The following is a 20,720-nucleotide window of genomic DNA, read 5'->3' on the forward strand; positions in this document are numbered from 1 at the left end:
CTGGTCCATCTAGTCCAAGTGTATCAGAGTGTGTCTGGTCCATCTAGTCCAAGTGTATCAGAGTGTGTCTGGTCCATCTAGTCCAAGTGAATCAGAGTGTGTCTGGTCCATCTAGTCCAAGTGAATCAGAGTGTGTCTGGTCCATCTAGTCCAAGTGAATCAGAGTGTGTCTGGTCCATCTAGTCCAAGTGTATCAGAGTGTGTCTGGTCCATCTAGTCCAAGTGTATCAGAGTGTGTCTGGTCCATCTAGTCCAAGTGAATCAGAGTGTGTTTGGGTTCTGGCAGATTCTTTTCAACCAGGGCTGCACCTCCTCAGACACGGTCGATGTGAACACACTCACACACTCAGCCTCTATCTCCCCTATGTTTCCTGTTTTGTTTCTTTCTGACAGGAAGATACACCAGAGCAAACACTCCTCCAACTCTCTCCTCTCCAACTCTCTCCTCTCCAACTCTCTCCTCTCCAAGTCTCTCCAACTCTGCTCTCCAACTCTCCTCTCCAAGTCTCTCCAACTCTCCTCTCCAAGTCTCTCCAACTCTCATCTCCAACTCTCCTCTCCAACTCTCCAACTCTCTCCTCTCCAACTCTCTCCTCTCCAAGTCTCTCCTCTCCAACTCTCCAAGTCTCTCCAACTCTCCTCTCCAACTCTCTCCTCTCCAACTCTCTCCAACTCTCCTCTCCAACTCTCTCCTCTCCAAGTCTCTCCTGTCCAACTCTCTCCAACTCTCTCCTCTCCAAGTCTCTCCAACTCTCTCCTCTCCAACTCTCTCCTCTCCAAGTCTCTCCAACTCTCCTCTCCAACTCTCTCCTCTCCAACTCTCTCCTCTCCAACTCTCCTCTCCAAGTCTCTCCAACTCTCCTCTCCAACTCTCTCCTCTCCACACAGAAAGGCAGAGAGAGATGGATACATAGAGAGAAGCGGGGAGCGAGAGAGAGAGGAAAACAGACTAATTAGAGATTAATATATATATATATAATGCGGTAGACCGATAGACTATGCACATACACACACACACACACATAGTACATACACACATATAGTACACACACACACACACAGACACACACCGGCTCTAGATGAGATGTAGGTCAACCAGTGAGCTGGGCTTGTCCCCCACCCTGGTGAACACGAACACTGCCCACCCCCCACCCTGGTGAACGCCCCCCCCCTCTCTTGTCTCCCTGGCGGAGGGGGCTCAGCTTTGTGAGGAACAAAGTGTTCCAGCACAGCCTGTACATTTATACCGTATATGTTGATGCCTCTTTACCCCTGGTGTCTATCAGTATCGCCACCGACATATATAGATACACAGAGTTAAATACATACACTGAGTTATAGATATAGACTTCATTAGAGATGCAGACTTAGTTATAAAGACTTAGTTATAGATATAGACTTCATTAGAGATGCAGACTTAGTTATGAAGACTTAGTTATAGATATAGACTTCATTAGAGATGCAGACTTAGTTATAAATACATTGATATACATCCAGATTTCATTATAGAGACATACTTAGTTATAAAGACTTGGTTATAGATATAGACACATTTAGTCATTTACAGACACTGAAGCAGAGCACAAGATAAAACCATTTGTAGCTTGTCTAAAACGTTGCTGAGGTGAAACAGCAGCATATAAACAGATGTCACACACACCATTGATTTGTGTTGTTTTCTTCCATCGATCACACACAACAGTTGGATGAATTATATAATAAAATGGCTGTTTGACCTGTGATTAAATCATCGCTTAACCAAGACAGAAAGGAGCAGAAACAGCCGCAGGGGTGAACACCCTGGCAGAGGAGAGGGTGTGTAAGTGAGTGTGAGGAGGAGAGAGGGAAGGAAGGAGGGAAGGAAGGAGGGAAGGAAGGAAGGAGGGAAGGTCAGTGACTTAATGTACATCCAGAGTCAGAATCCAGTGAAACGCGCTCTTAGTTTGGCTCCATCCCCCAGTACATCCAGTCCTCAGAGCGGAGAGGATGCAACCGCTTGTACTCCCCAACTCACGCAACAGCTCCCCCACACTAACCACTGACGCTGAAGCATGTTTGAAACTGAAGCGTGTGTCTGGGAGCAGCTGTCTGTGTGTGTCGTGGTGAGAGTGTAAAGGATGGTACATGGTTTTCTATTGCTGCTGTGAATTAACTATCCATCAGCCACTATCAGCTACTCTCAGAACGACTCTGCAAGAGTCTGATCAGCACTCAAGTGACAACCAAGGCCTCCCCCAGATGAAGGTGTGCAGAGAGACTTGTGACGAGGGATTTAAGAGTGACACGACAACCCTGAAAGAGAGTTAAACATTCCTGACACACCACAGATTGCTGGAAAATACTTAAGCGATTAGAGTGTGTGTACTCTACAGCCAGATGCTTGAGTTGAAGCCAATATTTCAGCATGTGTGTATTCTGTACAGAGTATCTCCTAAAAGGAGGGGGTGAGGGGGGAGGCCAGGTTGGAACTGTGCTTTCTCTGCTCAAGGCTCATTCATAATTCACCTCTGCTGCGCTCCCCCTCTCTCTCTCTCCATCTCCAGTTAGGACAGGGAGCAGAAACAGGTTGAGGCAGGCTCACCTCCACCCTCTCGACTCTCTCACACACACCCTCTCTCTCTCTCTCTCTCTCTCTCTCTCTCTCTCTCTCTCTCTCTCACACACACACACCCTCTCTCACACACACAAACACACCCTCTCTCTCTCACACACTCACTCTGATTACACACAAATACAGATACAGAGCTCTGTTTTATGAGGTTAAAAAAGACAAATAGCTGATATTCAATATTGTGACCAACACCATTGTGAAAACTAATGAGCTACCTTTAGTGTAAGCTGTCAGGAACCTGGTCAGTTATACTGCCCCCCCCCCCCCCCCCCCCCCCTCCAGCAGCATGTTGTGTTGACCTTGTAGCGCAGGCCAAAGACATGTGGATTTCCCTTTTCTGTTTCAAACCCCGGTTCTCACACACCCAAGCACACACATACACACACCCAAGCACACACAGACGCCTTTTCAGAAGAGTACAGGACGTACAGTACCAGGCTAGAGCCAGAAAGGAGAACAGCTGTAATACATATTTAATTCAGACACACTGACCATCTGTCTGAGAATAACACACAGTATAATACACACACAGGACTGATCCACACACAAAGACCACCACTGCATTTTGTGAGCAAAGTGAGCAAAAGCGCTTTCACTATCTTTAACAAAACATGTTCTCATGTGATCATGGGGATGAGCATCTGAGTGAAGCTACACTGGTACTGTGTGTTTGCGTATGTTGTGTTGCGTACTTGTATGTGTGAACATACTGTATATTAGGGGTGGGAATCTTTTGGTACCTCACCATTAGATTAGAATCGATTCTTGGGGTCACGATTCGATTAAAAATCGATTCTTATTTTTTTTGTAGGTTTTCTCGTATTATTATTATTATTATTTTTTGATCAATTAAGTTTAATTACATAAACATGTCAACAGCAACTGAGCACTATAATCTTTTATGACTTTACAATACAGTCATCTCAATCAATGTTAATTCAGCAACAGCTAACAAAGCACAAAGCTTTGTCCATGTTTGAAACAAGAACATTTCCTACAGGGTATTTATCAAACAATTTTTTATCACATTTTGATTCAATATATGCTTACATTTGATTCCAGTTTAGTGTTACTTGTTTCTATTTGACTGTGATGGGCAGTTAAGTGTTGAAGAAAATAATCCCACTGCAGCAAAACCTTGAAATGTAAACAAATGCAATTGAATTAAATCTAACTGCAACCATTCAACATATGACAGTCTTCTGTTATTATAAGCAAGGCAGCCCTGAGACAAATAGAATAACTAGTTTGTAATTTTTTTTAAATTAAACGTACAAGAATAAAAACACTTAAAAAAAAAAAAGTAAATCGATGTGAATCGCTTGAAGACTGAATTGCAATTCATATGTGAATCAATTTTTTCCCCCACCCCTACTGTATATATGTGTGTATGTGTGCACATGCACATATGTGTGTGGAGGTATCTGCAGGTGGGGAGTGGGAAGGGACCAGAGCACAACATGTTAATGAGGGGACAGCAGAGGCAGATGCACTAGTAGATTCACTGGCTGTTTGGCTGGAACACAGTTACGCCTTGTTAGCCAGCAGGAGCTGTCCTCTCTCTCTCTCTCTCACACACACACACACACACACACTCACTCTCACACTCTCACACACACACACACTCACTCACTCACACACTCTCACACACACACACACACACACACATACACACACATGGCCTTGTTAGCCAGCAAGAGCTGTCCCCTCAAATACACTCAACTGAGCCAGTGGAGCGGAAGCTGGAACAGCGTGAACCAAAAGAACGACACAGCCTCTAATACAGCCTCGAATGAAACCTCCCCTGGCCTTTAATTCAGCCTCCAATTCAGCCTCAACCCCTGTGTCGAACATTACCCTATAGAACACCACTATAAACGTCTCAATGTATTCCAGTCTAAAATTCCAGTTTATTTGACTTTGCATGTGAATGCAAAGAATAGTTTTCAGGATATATTCTCAAAACTGGTAAAGTAACATAAATTCGATGTTACAGTAATGTATAAACAAAAAATCACATCAACAGCACAAACAGAACATCAAATATTAGGGAAAAAAGCTCATTGTAAAGAATAAATCCTGTACATTTATTTAACTGTTTCAACAACTGTAAATTAGGCTTAATGTATAAGCTTGTAGAATATTTACGTCTTGTTTAAACTCTGAACCCACACTGCTTAGATCAACAAAACTCAACAGAACACAAACTCATCCAAAGCAGATTTGTCAGAAGTGATCTGGAGGAGAAGGAATCCCACACGTCAACACAGAAATTGACATTACACTGACAACTGACTGAGCAAACCTCCCAGGGCTCCCTCAGGTAGCACAGCCTATATGACATCATTAACAAGAGCAGAGGGCCTGTCACTGTCTTTTGTTATGAGATTAGTTCATGTCATCATGAGCACCAGCAGAGCAGAACAGGCTTCAACACTACTGAAGTGGATTCTTCCTGAGGCCATCATCTCTCACTAAGGTAAAACACTGTGGGGCAGGACTGAGCTATCATCTCTAACTGTTACACGCTCTGTTTGGGGCGCAACAAAACTAGAAAACAATGCCCATGGTCCTTGGTGTTAGAATCTACAAGAAAAAAATAAGAAAAAAGGTGTGTTAAAGTGTAAAATGCTGAGTGGACGTTTCTGTAATGACATATGACTGACAAGACTGCCCCCTGCTGTTCACTGTTAGCAGCTGCCTAAACGTGTTTCAACAAAACAAGAGCACCTGCGGACGGACCCAGTAACAAACCACGTCCCCTCTAAGGTACGAGTGGGCCCTCAGTGGTGTGACGTCCCCTCTAAGGTACGAGTGGGCCCTCAGAGGTGTGACGTCCCCTCTAAGGTACGAGTGGGCCCTCAGAGGTGTGACGTCCCCCCTCTAAGGTACGAGTGGGCCCTCAGAGGTGTGACGTCCACCCTCTAAGGTACGAGTGGGCCCTCAGAGGTGTGACGTCCCCTCTAAGGTACGAGTGGGCCCACAGAGGTGTGACGTCCCCTCTAAGGTACGAGTGGGCCCTCAGAGGTGTGACTTCCCCCCTCTAAGGTACGAGTGGGCCCTCAGAGGTGTGACGTCCCCTCTAAGGTACGAGTGGGCCCTCAGAGGTGTGACGTCCCCTCTAAGGTACGAGTGGGCCCTCAGAGGTGTGACGTCCCCTCTAAGGTACGAGTGGGCCCTCAGAGGTGTGACGTCCCCTCTAAGGTACGAGTGGGCCCACAGAGGTGTGACAACCCCCCTTCTGCATCACCTCTTCAGGACGCTCTCTGGAGGATCAGTCAGGAGGGGATCCACCTCCGATGTCTCCAGCTGTGTCCTGAGTGCGTCCACCTGTCCCTGCAGATGCTGCATGTCAACAGCCACCTGGCCGTGGCTTGCCTGGGCCTTCTTCAGCTGGCAGTGCAGACGCTTCACTATGGCCTCGTAGCGCCTGGTCTGGATCTGAGGACACGCACACACAAACGCACGCACAACAACACACGCACATACACACTCACACAATTGAAACTAGACAAAAAAGACACCAAATATTCACTTCTTGCCTCTCCTGTCACAAGCCTACCTCTATGTGTTTCTTTATGCGTGAGTGACTCTCAAACTCCCTGAGGAGCAACTCTCTCTGCTGACTCATGGTCTTTCTGAGGCCTGAGATCTGATCCTTCACTTCATCAATCTCTCTCTGAAACAAGAACACAGTTTTAAAAGCATTATCCCTGAATAATATAAAATTATAAGCAGTGTTGGGGAGTAACGGAATACATGTACCAGCGTTACGTATTCAGAATACAAATTATGAGTAACTATATTCCGTTACAGTTACAATTTAAATAGTTGGTATTTAGAATATAGTTACATTGTTGAAATCAATGGATTACATTACGATACTTATCTGTTTCACAAGTTTATTCAGTCTCTAAATAAATTAAGACAACTCCATGCATTTCGCAGAACTTCTATCTGGTGGTTTCTACGCCGTACGAACACAACTACATCTATCGCTCCCATGTCATTGCCTCTTGTTCTGTCCTTCTGCAATGCTATTGGCTAAGACAATGCATGGCCACCACATGCACGGGGGACTCACGTACCATGGATGGCCAAAGCATGCCTCTCATCACGTACCATGGATGGCCAAAGCATGCCTCTCATCACGTACCATGGATGGCCAAAGCATGCCTCTCATCACGTACCATGGTTGGCCAAAGCATGCCTCTCATCACGTACCATGGTTGGCCAAAGCATGCCTCTCATCCACTAGTAGTAGTAGTTCATGAAACGCACATAAGAAATAACGATGGTTCGTTATTTTGCTAGTAGAGAACCCTCGTAAGAACTAAGATCCATTGTTATTGGGAAACGCAGTTTAATAAGCAGGATTTGATGGCCGCATTCCTGCACTTATAAAATGCAATTTGATGTGGAAGTAATCCAAGTATTCAGAATACGTTACTCAGATTGAGTAACGTAACGGAATACGTTACAAAATACATTTTTGGGCATGTATTCTGTAACGAAATTCCTTTTGAAAGTATCCTTCCCAACACTGATTATAAGTACACAATTCTATTTTAAAGGAGGATGGTCCAACTAGTGTCTATGACACTGGCATCCTCCAGGACTACAGACAGTCATCCATCCTTGTACAATCTTGAAATCCTCTATGACCTCTGACCTGCTCCTGCCTCACATCCATGCCCTCTGACCTCTGACCTGCTCCTGCCTCACAGCCATGCCCTCTGACCTGCTCCTGCCTTACAGCCATGCCCTCTGACCTGCTCCTGCCTCACAGCCATGCCCTCTGGGTTCCTCAGGTCACTGCTCAGCTCCTCTTGTTGTTGCATCAGCGCCTGAACCTTCGCCCTGGTCTCCTCCAGCTCCCTGTGAGCCTTTGTCATCCTCTCCGCCCGCAGCACGGCCGCCTTGTGGCCCTCCATACTGTTTCTATAGGTGTTGTATCCCGCCAGGTCCAGGTGAAAGCGCCCCTCATGCTCCTGTATCTGCAAGCCCAGCTGGGTGTTCAGGTTGTGGACAGACAGGGAGCTGGAGGTGAGGGTGTCCATGTGTCTCTGCAGCAGCTCTATCTCTCCCTCCACCAGGAGCACTTGCCTGCTGACAGATCTCAGCTCCATCCCAGCCTCCTCCCCTTCCTGGGTTACATCTGCCAGCATGGCCTGGATACACACACTGATGTCACTAACATGCAGCTCAACACTCCCACCACCAACTCAACTGCCTTGGTATTTAATGGACATTTTCTTGTTGTCAAATAATGTGTTGGCAGATGCTTGTATCTGAAGGTGGGCAGCTGAACCTGGGTCTGCAGGCTCCACCACTGAAGCTCTACACATCTTTTTCCATTGTTAAATATTGCCAGGGGTGCGGGAAGTTACTCTCTAAGTTAATATGCTTCAAAATAAAAAAGACAGGGTGGCAGGTGACCCTGCCAGTCACTGCTAGTCAGTGTTCACCTGCAGACAGCTGAGAGTTTGCTGTTTCTCCTGGAGAGCCACTGACTGAGTGTAGCCTTGCTGACAGACATCTTCTAGCGCCTCGCTCAGGGAACACTCACACTCGCTTTCCATCTCTGCCATTTCATCGGTCATTTCATTAAGTACACTTGAGAAAACAACACTGACACACTTTTAATTATATTAGGCTACAGTAAGGCTAGCTTTACAGTACCAGTAGGCTAGCTAGTTCAACTGCTGTCTCGACCCAAAGGGCTAGAAATGTAAGATATGGGATTCTATAGGTCAACACACACAATATATATAGCTAATTCATTTGTTAACACACAAAAGCCTTTGAAATTCTTAAAAAGAAGGAACATTAGTATGACACTTGTACCAAATTACCAAGACAATTATCTTCAGCCTCACCTTCTGTGAGGTCTTCTGTTTGCCGTCTGTTTGCCGTCTTCGCGCCAAACCGTAGTTTTATTCACACCTCTCGTGCAGTTTCTGTACTTGAGGCGCTCGTGAAGTAGATTACGTCAGACTACTGTAGACTACAAAACGAAATGTATCCAGTAGCCTATCCACTAACTATCAAGCTGTACTGGTATTAGGCGTGCGTTAGAATGGTGCCAAAGCCAGCTATTTAGTCCAGCTCAGAGCCATTGAGAGGAAGAGTTGCGTCAACTCCATTGCCTTCGATGAGACCGTTTTCGTGATTCTACAGGGCACCTGCCAGCTCCAAAGCAAATGACACTGCGCTGCAAAGACAAGCTCTGACCAGAAGAGCCAAACACGAGGTGTGAGCGTGAATTCTCAGGGTCGGTCAGCTGTGTTCGTATTAACAGAAAGCGTGTTAAGTCAGACAAACATTAAAACTTCAACGACATCGTGACGTAAATCTTAAGGAGTGGAAGAGTTGGCCAATGCTGTAATTATCATATTTTCCGTGTTTTATTCATGATCTGACTTTGATAGCTGCTTTGGCTTACTATAAAACGTTGTGAATCTAAATTTCCCTACTAAAAGAGAAGCGTGTTTTGAAATGTAAAAATCCCAGAATCTTTTCCAAGCCTAAACCAAGGCTATATGCACTGTTATATGTTACAGATGTATCTATAGCCTATTAATTATACCTTCTCCCTAGCAACACCTTGTCCCTACCAACACAACGTTTTCAAATCAAATCAAATCAAATTTATTTGTATAGCCCTTTTTACACGCAAGCATGTCACAGAGGGCTTCACATATGCCCATAGAACTGCCCCTCAACCAACCTAAACCCTCAAGGAAGACAAGGAAAAACTCCCAAAAAACTCTCAACAGGAGAAAAAAATGGAAGAAACCTTGGGAGGAGCAATTCAGAGAGGGATCCCCTCCTCCAGAGACGGTTGGTGGGAGAGAGGAGCAGAACACAGGCTAAACATAGTCATACAGTGTCGATGGGTTTTTAAAACACCAAAATCCATTATTCAACTTTATAGATGTAGGACAGGACCGGGAGACTCGCGACCAGGTCCAGCGTTGGCTGACCGACGACCAGGCAGGTGCTGACAACTCAAACCCCCCACACCACAAGGGATGTGTGTGGGGGACAGAGAGAGGAGAGCAGGGATTAGAGAATGCCAGGAGCAGCTAACAGTTACAGTCATAATAGAATGAGATCCCCACCGGTCAAGTGTGGACTGGTGCAGCAATTTAACAGAGCAAAAAAGGGGAATTTGATGCAACCCCACACACCAAGACAGCGACAGCCCCCCTCATTTGGAACATGAAATCTGTTCCAGGGGAAGAGAACTCTAAAATAAGTTATACCTAAAGAATAAGGATGGAAACAACCCGTCCCCCGTTGCCTCCAACTAGTAACATACTTACCTTTAACAGTCGTAGAATTGACTAAACAATAACGTTTTTAACCTAATTTTAAGCGTCAAAACAGTATCAGACTCCCTAATTGAGACGGGTAGTTTATTCCAGAGAAGAGGCGCTCTATATGAGAACGCCCTACCTCCAGCTGTTTTTTTATTAATTTTGGGAACCACCAGATAGCCGGCATCTTGAGATCTAAGTGTCCTTGCGGGGCAATAGGGTGCAAGGAGACCGGAGAGGTATACGTTTTCACGTGTTTTGTTGATCACAGACTGAAGAAACAATGATTGATCCTCAAGTCTTTTCCAGGTCAACAAGTTCAAGAAGAAGAACAGAGATGCACAGAACAGAGGGCTGATTCGAGACAGAAGATTATTTAATCAGATTATTTAATCAGATTATTTCATCAGATTATTTCATCAGATTATTTCATCAGATTATTTCATCAGATTATTTCATCAGATCATTTCAGTTCATAGTTTTTTTTGTCTGTGTTGTTTGATTTGACCTGGTTTGAACATCTGTTGCACTGTCTCTGCAACAGATGGATGGAAACTACCAACCAGCTGAAGCTCTGATCTTTCATTCCTTTTCCAGTTAAACCTACTCTCACTAGCTTCACATCCCACAACACGTTTGTCCAAAAACATAAACTATTAAGAAAAGGGAAGACATTTTCAACACAGACTTTCAAGTTCCAGTTTCTGTGCTGTGTTGGCAAATACAGAGAAGTTCCACATATTTGTGCAAATACAGAGAAGTTCCACATTTATGCAAGAAAGCCAACATGTATTCATGACATTATAACCAATATTGTCACTCATATTAAATATGTTTGGTGTTGCAGAAGTGGTTTTATAGAAGTTGGTGTCGTAGAAGGGGATGGCGTAGAAGTTGGTGTTATAGAAGATGGTGTCCCAGTTGGTGTTATAGTTGGTGTCCCAGTTGGTGTCCCGGGAGACTGTGGAAGCTAAAAGTTCTCTTTGTTAAATATGAACTTCACGCCCCCCTCCGTGTGGGACTGACACTGCTTCCCCAGAGCTTCAGCAAGCTGGGTGGGGCCGCAAAGAAACACCCCCACCTTACTCCTGCAGGCCCAAACACACGCACACACAAACACACACACGACCAGTGTTACAATATAGCAACATAATTTTTCATGAAATACTTCATATCACCTTTTGCACATCACCATAGGTCAATTGACCTAACGGTGTCTGTTTCCATGGAGCCATTTCCATGGGAACACACTCACCCCGGGTGATTGGTTCCGATGGAGCTGAACTCGCTGTCCCAGTTGGGCTTCCCATACAGAGTCTTCTGCTTCAGACCGGTGATGGGGTCGCTCTCAGATTCATGGTGAACTCTGAAGTGAGCTGCCTTTAACATTGAATAATTATTATTAATTAATCATAAAGACGTGGATACTACTGAGTGGTCTCAGGAGGCTGCTATGTTAACTATTACATGCAAGTTATTTATGTGTTGTGAGTTTGTATTTTCTTACTTCAGTCTCTTTCCACCTGGTGAGGTAAATGTTGTAGCTGAGAAAGTCACCCATCCCCTTCTCTGTCATCTGGCCCTCCAGAGACTGCAGCAGGTCTGCAAACCACTCGAAGGCCTGGGTCTCAGGACACAGCCAATAGAAGTAGATCTGACACAGAAGACATCGGAGGGCAGAAGTCAGACATCAGCAGGCTGGGACATGATGGGACGAGTCTGATGCGACGCGTTCTGTCCGAGGTAATAAATATGCAGTGCAGTGTGGTGAGTTCTGCTTGGCATGGCAGGCCCCCTTTATAGCGGGTGTGGTATTACCACGGCATTAGAATACACTGCTAAAAAGAAAACCTATCAATAGGTTGGACGATACAAGATAAAAAATATACATTATCAGCTCATTATCAGTCCTGATTGGATGAAACAGATTGCCTCTGAGCAAGCTCACCTTCTTGGTGAAGACATTCTGGTTCTTCTGGATGTGTTTGTACCACACTGACTTGAGGATGGAGGCGAAGGGAGTGACCCCGATGCCAGCACCCACGAGCATCACCACCTCGTATCTGAAGACGTCTTCACTGGCGGTGCCAAATGGGCCGTCGATCGCCATCCTGCGCAGGCGAGGGGCACAGCAGCGCTGGTTAAAACACTGCCGCTGTCAGAGCTGTGCTTCAGATCCTGGATTATTTACTCAGTCTGAACTATGTTCATGTCTGTGTATAAAGTGTAAAACTGTTTAGCATATCTATTTCATTGTTAGCTACATTTACAAATACAAATGTATATCAGAGAAAATGTGTCCTGTATTCTGTAGCTATTTATTGGAAGTATATGTTTATGGGCATGATACATTTCTGAGACTGTCCCGGCTGTAACCCATTAAAACGTTTTCTGGAAGGTTAGACAGGGAGTCAGGTGGCTGTGCGGTTAGGGAATCGGGCTAGTAATCAGAAGATTGCCGGTTTGATTCCGGCCGTGCATAAAAATGACGTTGTGTAGATATGAATTATTTTGCATGAGTGTTTTGTGTTCGTCCAAAGCGAGATGCAAATAGTACATCTTGGAAGTACTGCAGGAAATGAATGATGGGAAGTTCGACCAGCTCGTGGTCATTTGATCTCCTGTTGGCTGTCATTAGGGTTAGGGTTAGGTTAGGGCTGTCATTTTACTTTCCACAGGTTCAAGTGGCTTCTAAACCTTCTTCCTCCTCTAGGTCAGTAGAGTCTGCTGTATGGAAATCATGGGAACTTTTGAAATCTTACGAAATCCTTTCCACTTAATATCCTTCCTGATAACAACTTCTCTTTGTTACAACATAACCCGCCGCATCCCACAACTGCCGTTGCCTCAGTGGTTAGGACAGCTTTAAACACACAGATTGGAATGTATTTTCTCCCTGCACATCCTACATCACAATCACACAATAACACATCACTTTGTCTGTAAAACAATTAAACGCACACACATTTTAACATAAAAACAAGAAAAGAAAATGATCACAGGGAGAGGGGGGTGTTGTAAAACATACAGTCATGTTTACAAACATACAGTTTGTAAAGAAACGTACTTTGGCAGTTTCCAGGCGTCCTGGGGCGCCGCACAGTCGCCTCCACAAGCCTTGTAGAGGCCCTCCGTCCAGTCACCCACGATGCGGATGTGGACGCTGAAGTGGTCCTCCTCGGGGGCCGAGGTGAGGGTGAAGGGGTGCCACTCCAAGCTGGAGACAGAGGGGCACTGCATGAAGACGTACTGACCCACCTCCATCCTGAACCCCTTCCTCTTCATCTGTAGCTCCAGGGTCTTGGAGGGGTGCATCACCACCTGGGGGATCAGCACCAGGACGTTTTCAGCGGGAGACTGACTCAGGTGACTCAGAACACTGAAATACTGACGGAACTACCTGCTGTACTTTCCATACGCGCAATTTGTACACTGCTTACAGAAAAAAGCTAAAAACATATAAAATATGAAACATTGAAGAAGACAGACCTTGGTGATGACCACCTTCTGCCGGGAGCGGAAGAAACGCACCAGCCTCTCACACACATAGAGGATCATGGGGCCCACCACCCACTTCCATGTCTGCAACAAGGCCAGAGGACGGTTCTCAGACAGCAGATCTAGAGCCTGGCTCAGGAGTGTAAACATGTCATGTGTAAGAGACTGGAGAGCGTTCTCACCATGGGGGGGTTCCCAGCAAACTGAGGTTGAGGACAGACGGTTCCGTTTTGCCCCCAGGCCTCAAACTGGTCTTTGCATTGCAGCGGTTTGTGTTCGTCCAGGCTGCTGGCTGTCTGTCCTCTCACAATACGCCTGTGCTCCAGACAAGTCACAGGTCATGTTACCACATCCCACAGTGTCCTCTTGGTGTAACCCATCCCACACACATGCAGAGGTGTTAGTAGACCTCTGAATGTCTCTAGACACATGTAGATGTCAGCTCACATTGTTCACGTATCCATTGTGTTGTAACTCATCCATCACAACCTTTCACCTTCTACTTTGTGAAATAACTGCCAAAACGCTGAATAATACTGCAGAACCGGAGGTAACCCATTTCAGCTCTAACTCTGCTAAGACTACTTAGCCATAGTAGCGATGTTTGGCGTCTAAAAACATTTTCTATCTTTTCAAGAACTATAATAAAACTATTCTATATGATCCAGTAATAGCTATAGTAAAACTGCAGGTTTTGTGTGCAGTGTACAGATTGACTAGCATTTATACTTTACACATTTAAACTTACAACTGTCAGCAGTAAGACCATACTACAGATATGTATTGTTAGTATAGTATGTTACTATGAGATGTATTGTTAGTATAGTACGTTACTATGAGATGTGTTGTTAGTAGTATGTTACTATGAGATGTATTGTTAGTATAGTATGTTACTATGAGATGTGTTGTTAGTATAGTACGTTACTATGAGATGTGTTGTTAGTAGTATGTTACTATGAGATGTGTTGTTAGTAGTATGTTATTATGAGATGTGTTGTTAGTAGTATGTTATTATGAGATGTGTTGTTAGTAGTATGTTACTATGAGATGTATTGTTAGTATAGTATGTTACTATGAGATGTGTTGTTAGTATAGTACGTTACTATGAGATGTGTTGTTAGTATAGTACGTTACTATGAGATGTATTGTTAGTATAGTATGTTACTATGAGATGTGTTGTTAGTATAGTACGTTACTATGAGATGTGTTGTTAGTATAGTACGTTACTATGAGATGTATTGTTAGTATAGTATGTTACTATGAGATGTGTTGTTAGTATAGTACGTTACTATGAGATGTGTTGTTAGTATAGTACGTTACTATGAGATGTATTGTTAGTATAGTATGTTACTATGAGATGTATTGTTAGTATAGTATGTTACTATGAGATGTGTTGTTAGTATAGTACGTTACTATGAGATGTATTGTTAGTGTTTTCGGATTCCAACTGATGCTACTAAACCTGTTGTGAGCCATCCGACTCACCCAAATCCATGGAAAACCAGGCCAATGAAGAAGATGATGAAGAGGTGGTGGGTGTACCAGAACACCTCAAAGTACGACCTCCGGATGACCTCCATGGATGAGGTGATGATGAGGATGAGAGACAGGGTGATAGCCACGCCCGTCAGACCAGCGATTGTGGTGAACATCACAATAGTAGGGTTCTGTTTACAGAGAAATTAGGTTTTAAGTCGTCTGTAAATTACAAAATGTTTTTTCTATTGTAGTACTGACTCAAGTGTGTCATACATTTTTTTATTTGGCTTTGTTAAAAAAAATTGGTGTTCATTTTCTTGCAAGAGGTGACAATATTTTTAAGTCTGTCTATAAAATGTTGATTAGGAATAGATGGACTTCCATTGTTGCATAAAGGGTTAGGTTAAAGGCAGCTAATGTTGCATACAGCCTGAGTAATGAATTATGCCTGTTGGGAGCATGGAGAGTAATTCCCTTCGACCTTTATTTCACTGCTGATGACACAGTCATAGATCACCATGTCACAAACGTGCACACAATCAGTGTGCTTAATTACCTTTAACCCTCGTGCTGCTTTCGGGTCACATGACCCAAAGGTTCATAACGAACCATCGTTGTGTTTACCCAATTTTACCCAATACAAAAACAAATAAAAATAATTTTCTTTTAACCTTCGCAATGTGGGGGGTCTGAGACAGCCCAACGGTTAAAAGAAAATGCTTCACTTTGTTTTTGTATGCGGTAAAGTTGTCGCAATACGACGGTGGGTCACAATGACTGATGGGTCAGAATGACCCGAAGATAACACAAGGGTTAATCACACGTGCAGAAGTTGTAAGTCACATGATTGAAATGGAATCGGTACCATGGGAATAAGTGAAGAAATCCAGACGGTAATATGATGGGTGAGAGTTATATTGTGATGAAGTGACAAACTGATATAGTGTTTAATCATAGTATTTATATTTGAGCCTGTCTGGCTATGGTTTGTGGGTTTTTTAGGTACTTTTCTAAGCATCACATTTCACAAGAAAATCTTCTATGAAAGTTTCATATGAAGACTAATGACTTACAGTCTGGTTGCTTCTGATTGGGTTCAGATAGGAGGCGTTGTCCCCGTTACCGATCTGAGAGAGGACATATGGCAGCTGGCTGCTCTGCAGCAGCTGCGCGTCCATGAACCACTCAAAGTTGAACAGGTGGGCGACGATGTGGACCGCTGGCCCCCGGAGAGAGGAACAGAGAGAGAGATTTTGAAAAACTTGAATAATATATTTTAGTTAATAAATACATATTCATAAATTAAAGTGACGATCGAAAGCTTGCAAATACCACAAAGTAAAAACCCTTCCTAGAGTAGTGTTTGTGTGTGGAGGACTACCTGTGTGAAAGGCGATCATGTACGCCACCAGCTTGTGGAACGTCAGGTTTCGGTCCAGCTGTCGGGCAGCTGTACGGCTGCAACACTAAACACAATTTAAATATCCACACAGAGTCATCAGTACGCATTTATACACTACTGTATCACTTGTCAATACCTTCTCAAAATGACCTTACTAAAACGTGTCTTAGAACAAAACAGGTCTTTACGGTTTGAGATGTTTGTATTGTACTACAGTATATATTCATATTATTTCACAAGACTTCATTGGAATAGAGACCAGACTATACATTAATACAAGTGTGTGAGAAAAACACAACATGAAGTTGAGGATCACCTGAATGGTCCCGCGCAGGAAAGACAGAAGGTTTCTACACACGGGGAGCAGGATGAGCATGCAGTTGAAGTTCAGACAGGCGGCAGGAGCTCTCGCCCAGGACAGGGCATCCTGCCAACACAGGGCACACACTCAGGACAACCCCACCAAACAGCCCAGGGCACACACTCAGGACAACCCCACCAAACAGCCCAGGGCACACACTCAGGACAACCCCACCAAACAGCCCAGGGCACACACTCAGGACAACCCCACCAAACAGCCCAGGGCACACACTCAGGACAACCCCACCAAACAGCCCAGGGCACACACTCAGGACAACCCCACCAAACAGCCCAGGGCACACACTCAGGACAACCCCACCAAACAGCCCAGGGCACACACTCAGGACAACCCCACCAAACAGCCCAGGGCACACACTCAGGACAACCCCACCAAACAGCCCAGGGCACACACTCAGGACAACCCCACCAAACAGCCCAGGGCACACACTCAGGACAACCCCACCAAACAGCCCAGGGCACACACTCAGGACAACCCCACCAAACAGCCCAGGGCACACACTCAGGACAACCCCACCAAACAGCCCAGGGCACACACTCAGGACAACCCCACCAAACAGCCCAGGGCACACACTCAGGACAACCCCACCAAACAGCCCAGGGCACACACTCAGGACAACCCCACCAAACAGCCCAGGGCACACACTCAGGACAACCCCACCAAACAGCCCAGGGCACACACTCAGGACAACCCCACCAAACAGCCCAGGGCACACACTCAGGACAACCCCACCAAACAGCCCAGGGCACACACTCAGGACAACCCCACCAAACAGCCCAGGGCACACACTCAGGACAACCCCACCAAACAGCCCAGGGCACACACTCAGGACAACCCCACCAAACAGCCCAGGGCACACACTCAGGACAACCCCACCAAACAGCCCAGGGCACACACTCAGGACAACCCCATCAAACAGCACAGGGGACACAGTCAGGACAACGCCATCAAACAGCACAGGGCACACAGTCAGGACAACCCCATCAAACAGCACAGGGGACACAGTCAGGACAACGCCATCAAACAGCCCAGGGCACACACTCAGGACAACCCCATCAAACAGCACAGGGCACACACTCAGGACAACCCCATCAAACAGCACAGGGGACACACTCAGGACAACCCCATCAAACAGCACAGGGGACACAGTCAGGACAACGCCATCAAACAGCACAGGGGACACACTCTGGACAACCCCATCAAACAGCACAGGGCACACACTCAGGACAACCCCATCAAACAGCACAGGGGACACAGTCAGGACAACGCCATCAAACAGCACAGGGGACACAGTCAGGACAATGCCATCAAACAGCACAGGGGACACACTCTGGACAACGCCATCAAACAGCACAAGGGACACACTCAGGACAACGCCATCAAACAGCACAGCCCAACTGTCCAAACATCCACAAGAAGATTTTGTATAATGAGTCATAGTGCCCTAATAACGTTTTTTTAATGTTGTTTTTTTTCTTGACGTCTAACATAGTACACTTTTTCTGATATCCTTGTGAATAGTTTTTTATAGAATCAAATCAATTGAAAAGGGAGTGAGAGAGACATAATAACATGCAGAAACAGACATGACCAGAAACACACACACGATCAGGAAAAGAAACACCTGAAAGTTTCACTTCTGCCGTCGTGACCACCTGGCAGACAGCTCCAGTCAACAAGTGTACTCAGACAGTATCAGACAGTTTCACTGCAGACTTCATACATCAACACTTGGTGTTTGTATTTCTTGTGTACTTTTTGGTTAATTGGGCACAGCACAAAAGAAAAGTACAATTTAAGAAGTTGTTTCCTAAACTATATTAAGTATGTGTTATATTAGGTATTTCCTGTTCATTATTGCATTGTGTACAATGCAAGAACATTTAGCAAATACAATTTAAGAAGTTTTTATTTACCTAAATTGTAACAAATAAGCCTGTGTTATATTAGCCATATCCTGTTAATTATTGCATTCTTCACAATGTAAATACATGTACAAAAACCATGTGTATATACAATGTAGTTTTTTGAAAGATGATTGTGAAAAGCTCACCCCCAGGAGAACTCTGGTGTAGAACCACCTCTCAGTCAGGAAGGCCATGTAGAAATGAACAAACAGGAAGGCATTGAGCCCCAGCCACACCAGCTAAGGAAAAATATATTTGTTATTAAAACTACAATAACAAAGCAGAAATGTGGACAAATGTCCCAAAGTTAGAAACTCACAATGACAAAGATGGAGAGTCCTTCGTTGGCAACAAAGCTACCCATTCTGAGAGAACAGACAGAGATACTGTGTGTGTGGAGGAGAGGCAGAATGTGGTGAGAGTGAATGAGGAGTCTCTAATAATCCAACAAACAAGGAAGTGCTCTAACGTTACGACCACAGGCTGCATGAACAAGGAAGGGTTTCCCTCACAGACAGCATCGACTTCATTCCCATCGAAGGGTTAGTGTTGTGACTTGATCTATTTTTGCCTGTCATTCCCATCAAAGGTGTTCAATTACATTATCTTCATTGATCTTGAAGCATTAAAGCAGATTCCAAAAGAAAGGTTATAGTACCAAATGTAGAAGCAATGAGAGACAGATGTCCTTGGTGCTATGTAGGAGAATGCTGATGTGTTAAGGGTTAGTTAGTAAGTAAGTAAGTACATTTTATTTATAAAGAACACTTTGTGCTATAAAAGTAGTATACAAGTGTATAAAAGTAGTTTGTCCGCAGACCTCAGTGACCTAATAGGTGCATGTAGTTGTATGAGGTCCAAGATATACAAAGGGGCCTGTCCATTAAGAGCTTTAAAAACAATAACATTTTAAAATGTATTCTATACTGTACAGGAAGCCAGTGCAAAGAGGCCAAGACTGGGGTAATGTGGTAAAACCTCCTAGTGGATGAAAACATTCTGTCAGCAGCATTCTGCACCATCTGAAGATGGGAGAGTGGGGACTGGGGGAGACCATCATAAAGGGAATTACAGTAATCTAAATGTGAAGTGATAAAAGCATGAATAACTGTTTCAAGGTCTTTAAAAGACAATGCAGATTTAAACTTAGGGACCTGGGTCAAAATCACCATAAAGTGCCTTTGAGACTTCACAATTTCCAAAATAGAAATCGGAGATTTTCCATTTCCATTTCCATTTCATATGTGTTGTATTAAGGACACCTAAGGCTGTTAGAAATGCATATTGGTCAAGCTCAAGCATTTTTTATAAATTAACTGCAAGCTGACAATATACAAGCAAACCATAAAATATGTCTACCCTTAAACATTTCCACCCTGTCATTGTCCACCCAATTGAATTTGTCCATGACAGGGTGGAAATTTTTGGCTAAAGTTAGCATTTAATGAACACATGGTGTACCTGCGGTTAGCAAAGTGATTCACTGTTGAAGCTGACTGTGCACTGTTTAAAATATATATTTAGAATTTATGAAAAGTTTTTATATTAATTAATATTTCACAATGACAGGGTGAACATGTTAAGCTTGACAACATGCAACTACAAACACAATATGATGAAAATTAGGAAATATAAGTGTAGATACTTCCTGTGTGGCAGCAGATGTTGGGGAGGGGATGTCAGTTGGTTTCTTAAAGGGGCGTTTACCCAATAATGACAGGGTGGACAGTAATTTCAGGGACACATGCAAAATGCTTAATATTATTATGAAAATAAAATTGTTTTATTAAATAACTTGTTGAGGACAATAAGTACATTCAAAAAGTATTTTAATTTTATGTCATTTAACCACTTTTTACATTTACTGAAGTTAGCTGAGCAGCGTGTGGGACATGCCAAAATCACATACATCCAATCAATTCTTTTTAAAATAAAATCAGAAAAACACATTTCAAGAGACTTATCATTGTACTTGTATGTGTGTAAATGTTTGGCCATTTATAATAAAACCTCAGAATTTCATTATTTTGCATTATGTTCATGATTATGTTCATGATTCTGATGAGGACCAACCTTCACTACCAAAGGCACTTTATAGTGATATTGACCCACCTACATCGCT

General features: G+C 44.1%; 2 protein-coding genes across 2 annotated transcripts; both read right to left on the reverse strand.

Annotated features, from left to right (window-relative positions):
• Positions 1 to 4,339: 4,339 nt before the first annotated feature.
• LOC134007449 (coiled-coil domain-containing protein 122-like) lies at positions 4,340 to 8,458 on the reverse strand. Its single transcript, XM_062446910.1, has 5 exons — positions 8,080 to 8,458; positions 7,384 to 7,782; positions 6,174 to 6,290; positions 5,862 to 6,052; positions 4,340 to 5,197 (listed from the first exon to the last, which is right to left on the reverse strand). The coding sequence occupies exons 1-5, from the start codon at positions 8,212 to 8,214 to the stop codon at positions 5,191 to 5,193; spliced, it is 849 nt and encodes a 282-aa protein (XP_062302894.1). The 5' UTR covers positions 8,215 to 8,458; the 3' UTR covers positions 4,340 to 5,190.
• Positions 8,459 to 10,182: 1,724 nt separating this feature from the next.
• Positions 10,183 to 19,000, reverse strand: LOC134007677 (cytochrome b-245 heavy chain). The gene is made up of 13 exons (XM_062447295.1): positions 18,918 to 19,000; positions 18,745 to 18,837; positions 16,629 to 16,739; positions 16,292 to 16,376; positions 15,984 to 16,129; positions 14,917 to 15,098; positions 13,614 to 13,746; positions 13,423 to 13,515; positions 13,001 to 13,254; positions 11,882 to 12,044; positions 11,441 to 11,587; positions 11,189 to 11,313; positions 10,183 to 11,021 (listed from the first exon to the last, which is right to left on the reverse strand). Exons 1-13 carry the CDS (start codon positions 18,960 to 18,962, stop codon positions 10,904 to 10,906), a joined length of 1,695 nt encoding a protein of 564 aa, XP_062303279.1. The 5' UTR covers positions 18,963 to 19,000; the 3' UTR covers positions 10,183 to 10,903.
• Positions 19,001 to 20,720: the final 1,720 nt, after the last annotated feature.

The sequence above is a fragment of the Osmerus eperlanus genome, chromosome 21 (assembly GCF_963692335.1).
Source record: "Osmerus eperlanus chromosome 21, fOsmEpe2.1, whole genome shotgun sequence".
Lineage (NCBI taxonomy): Eukaryota > Metazoa > Chordata > Actinopteri > Osmeriformes > Osmeridae > Osmerus > Osmerus eperlanus.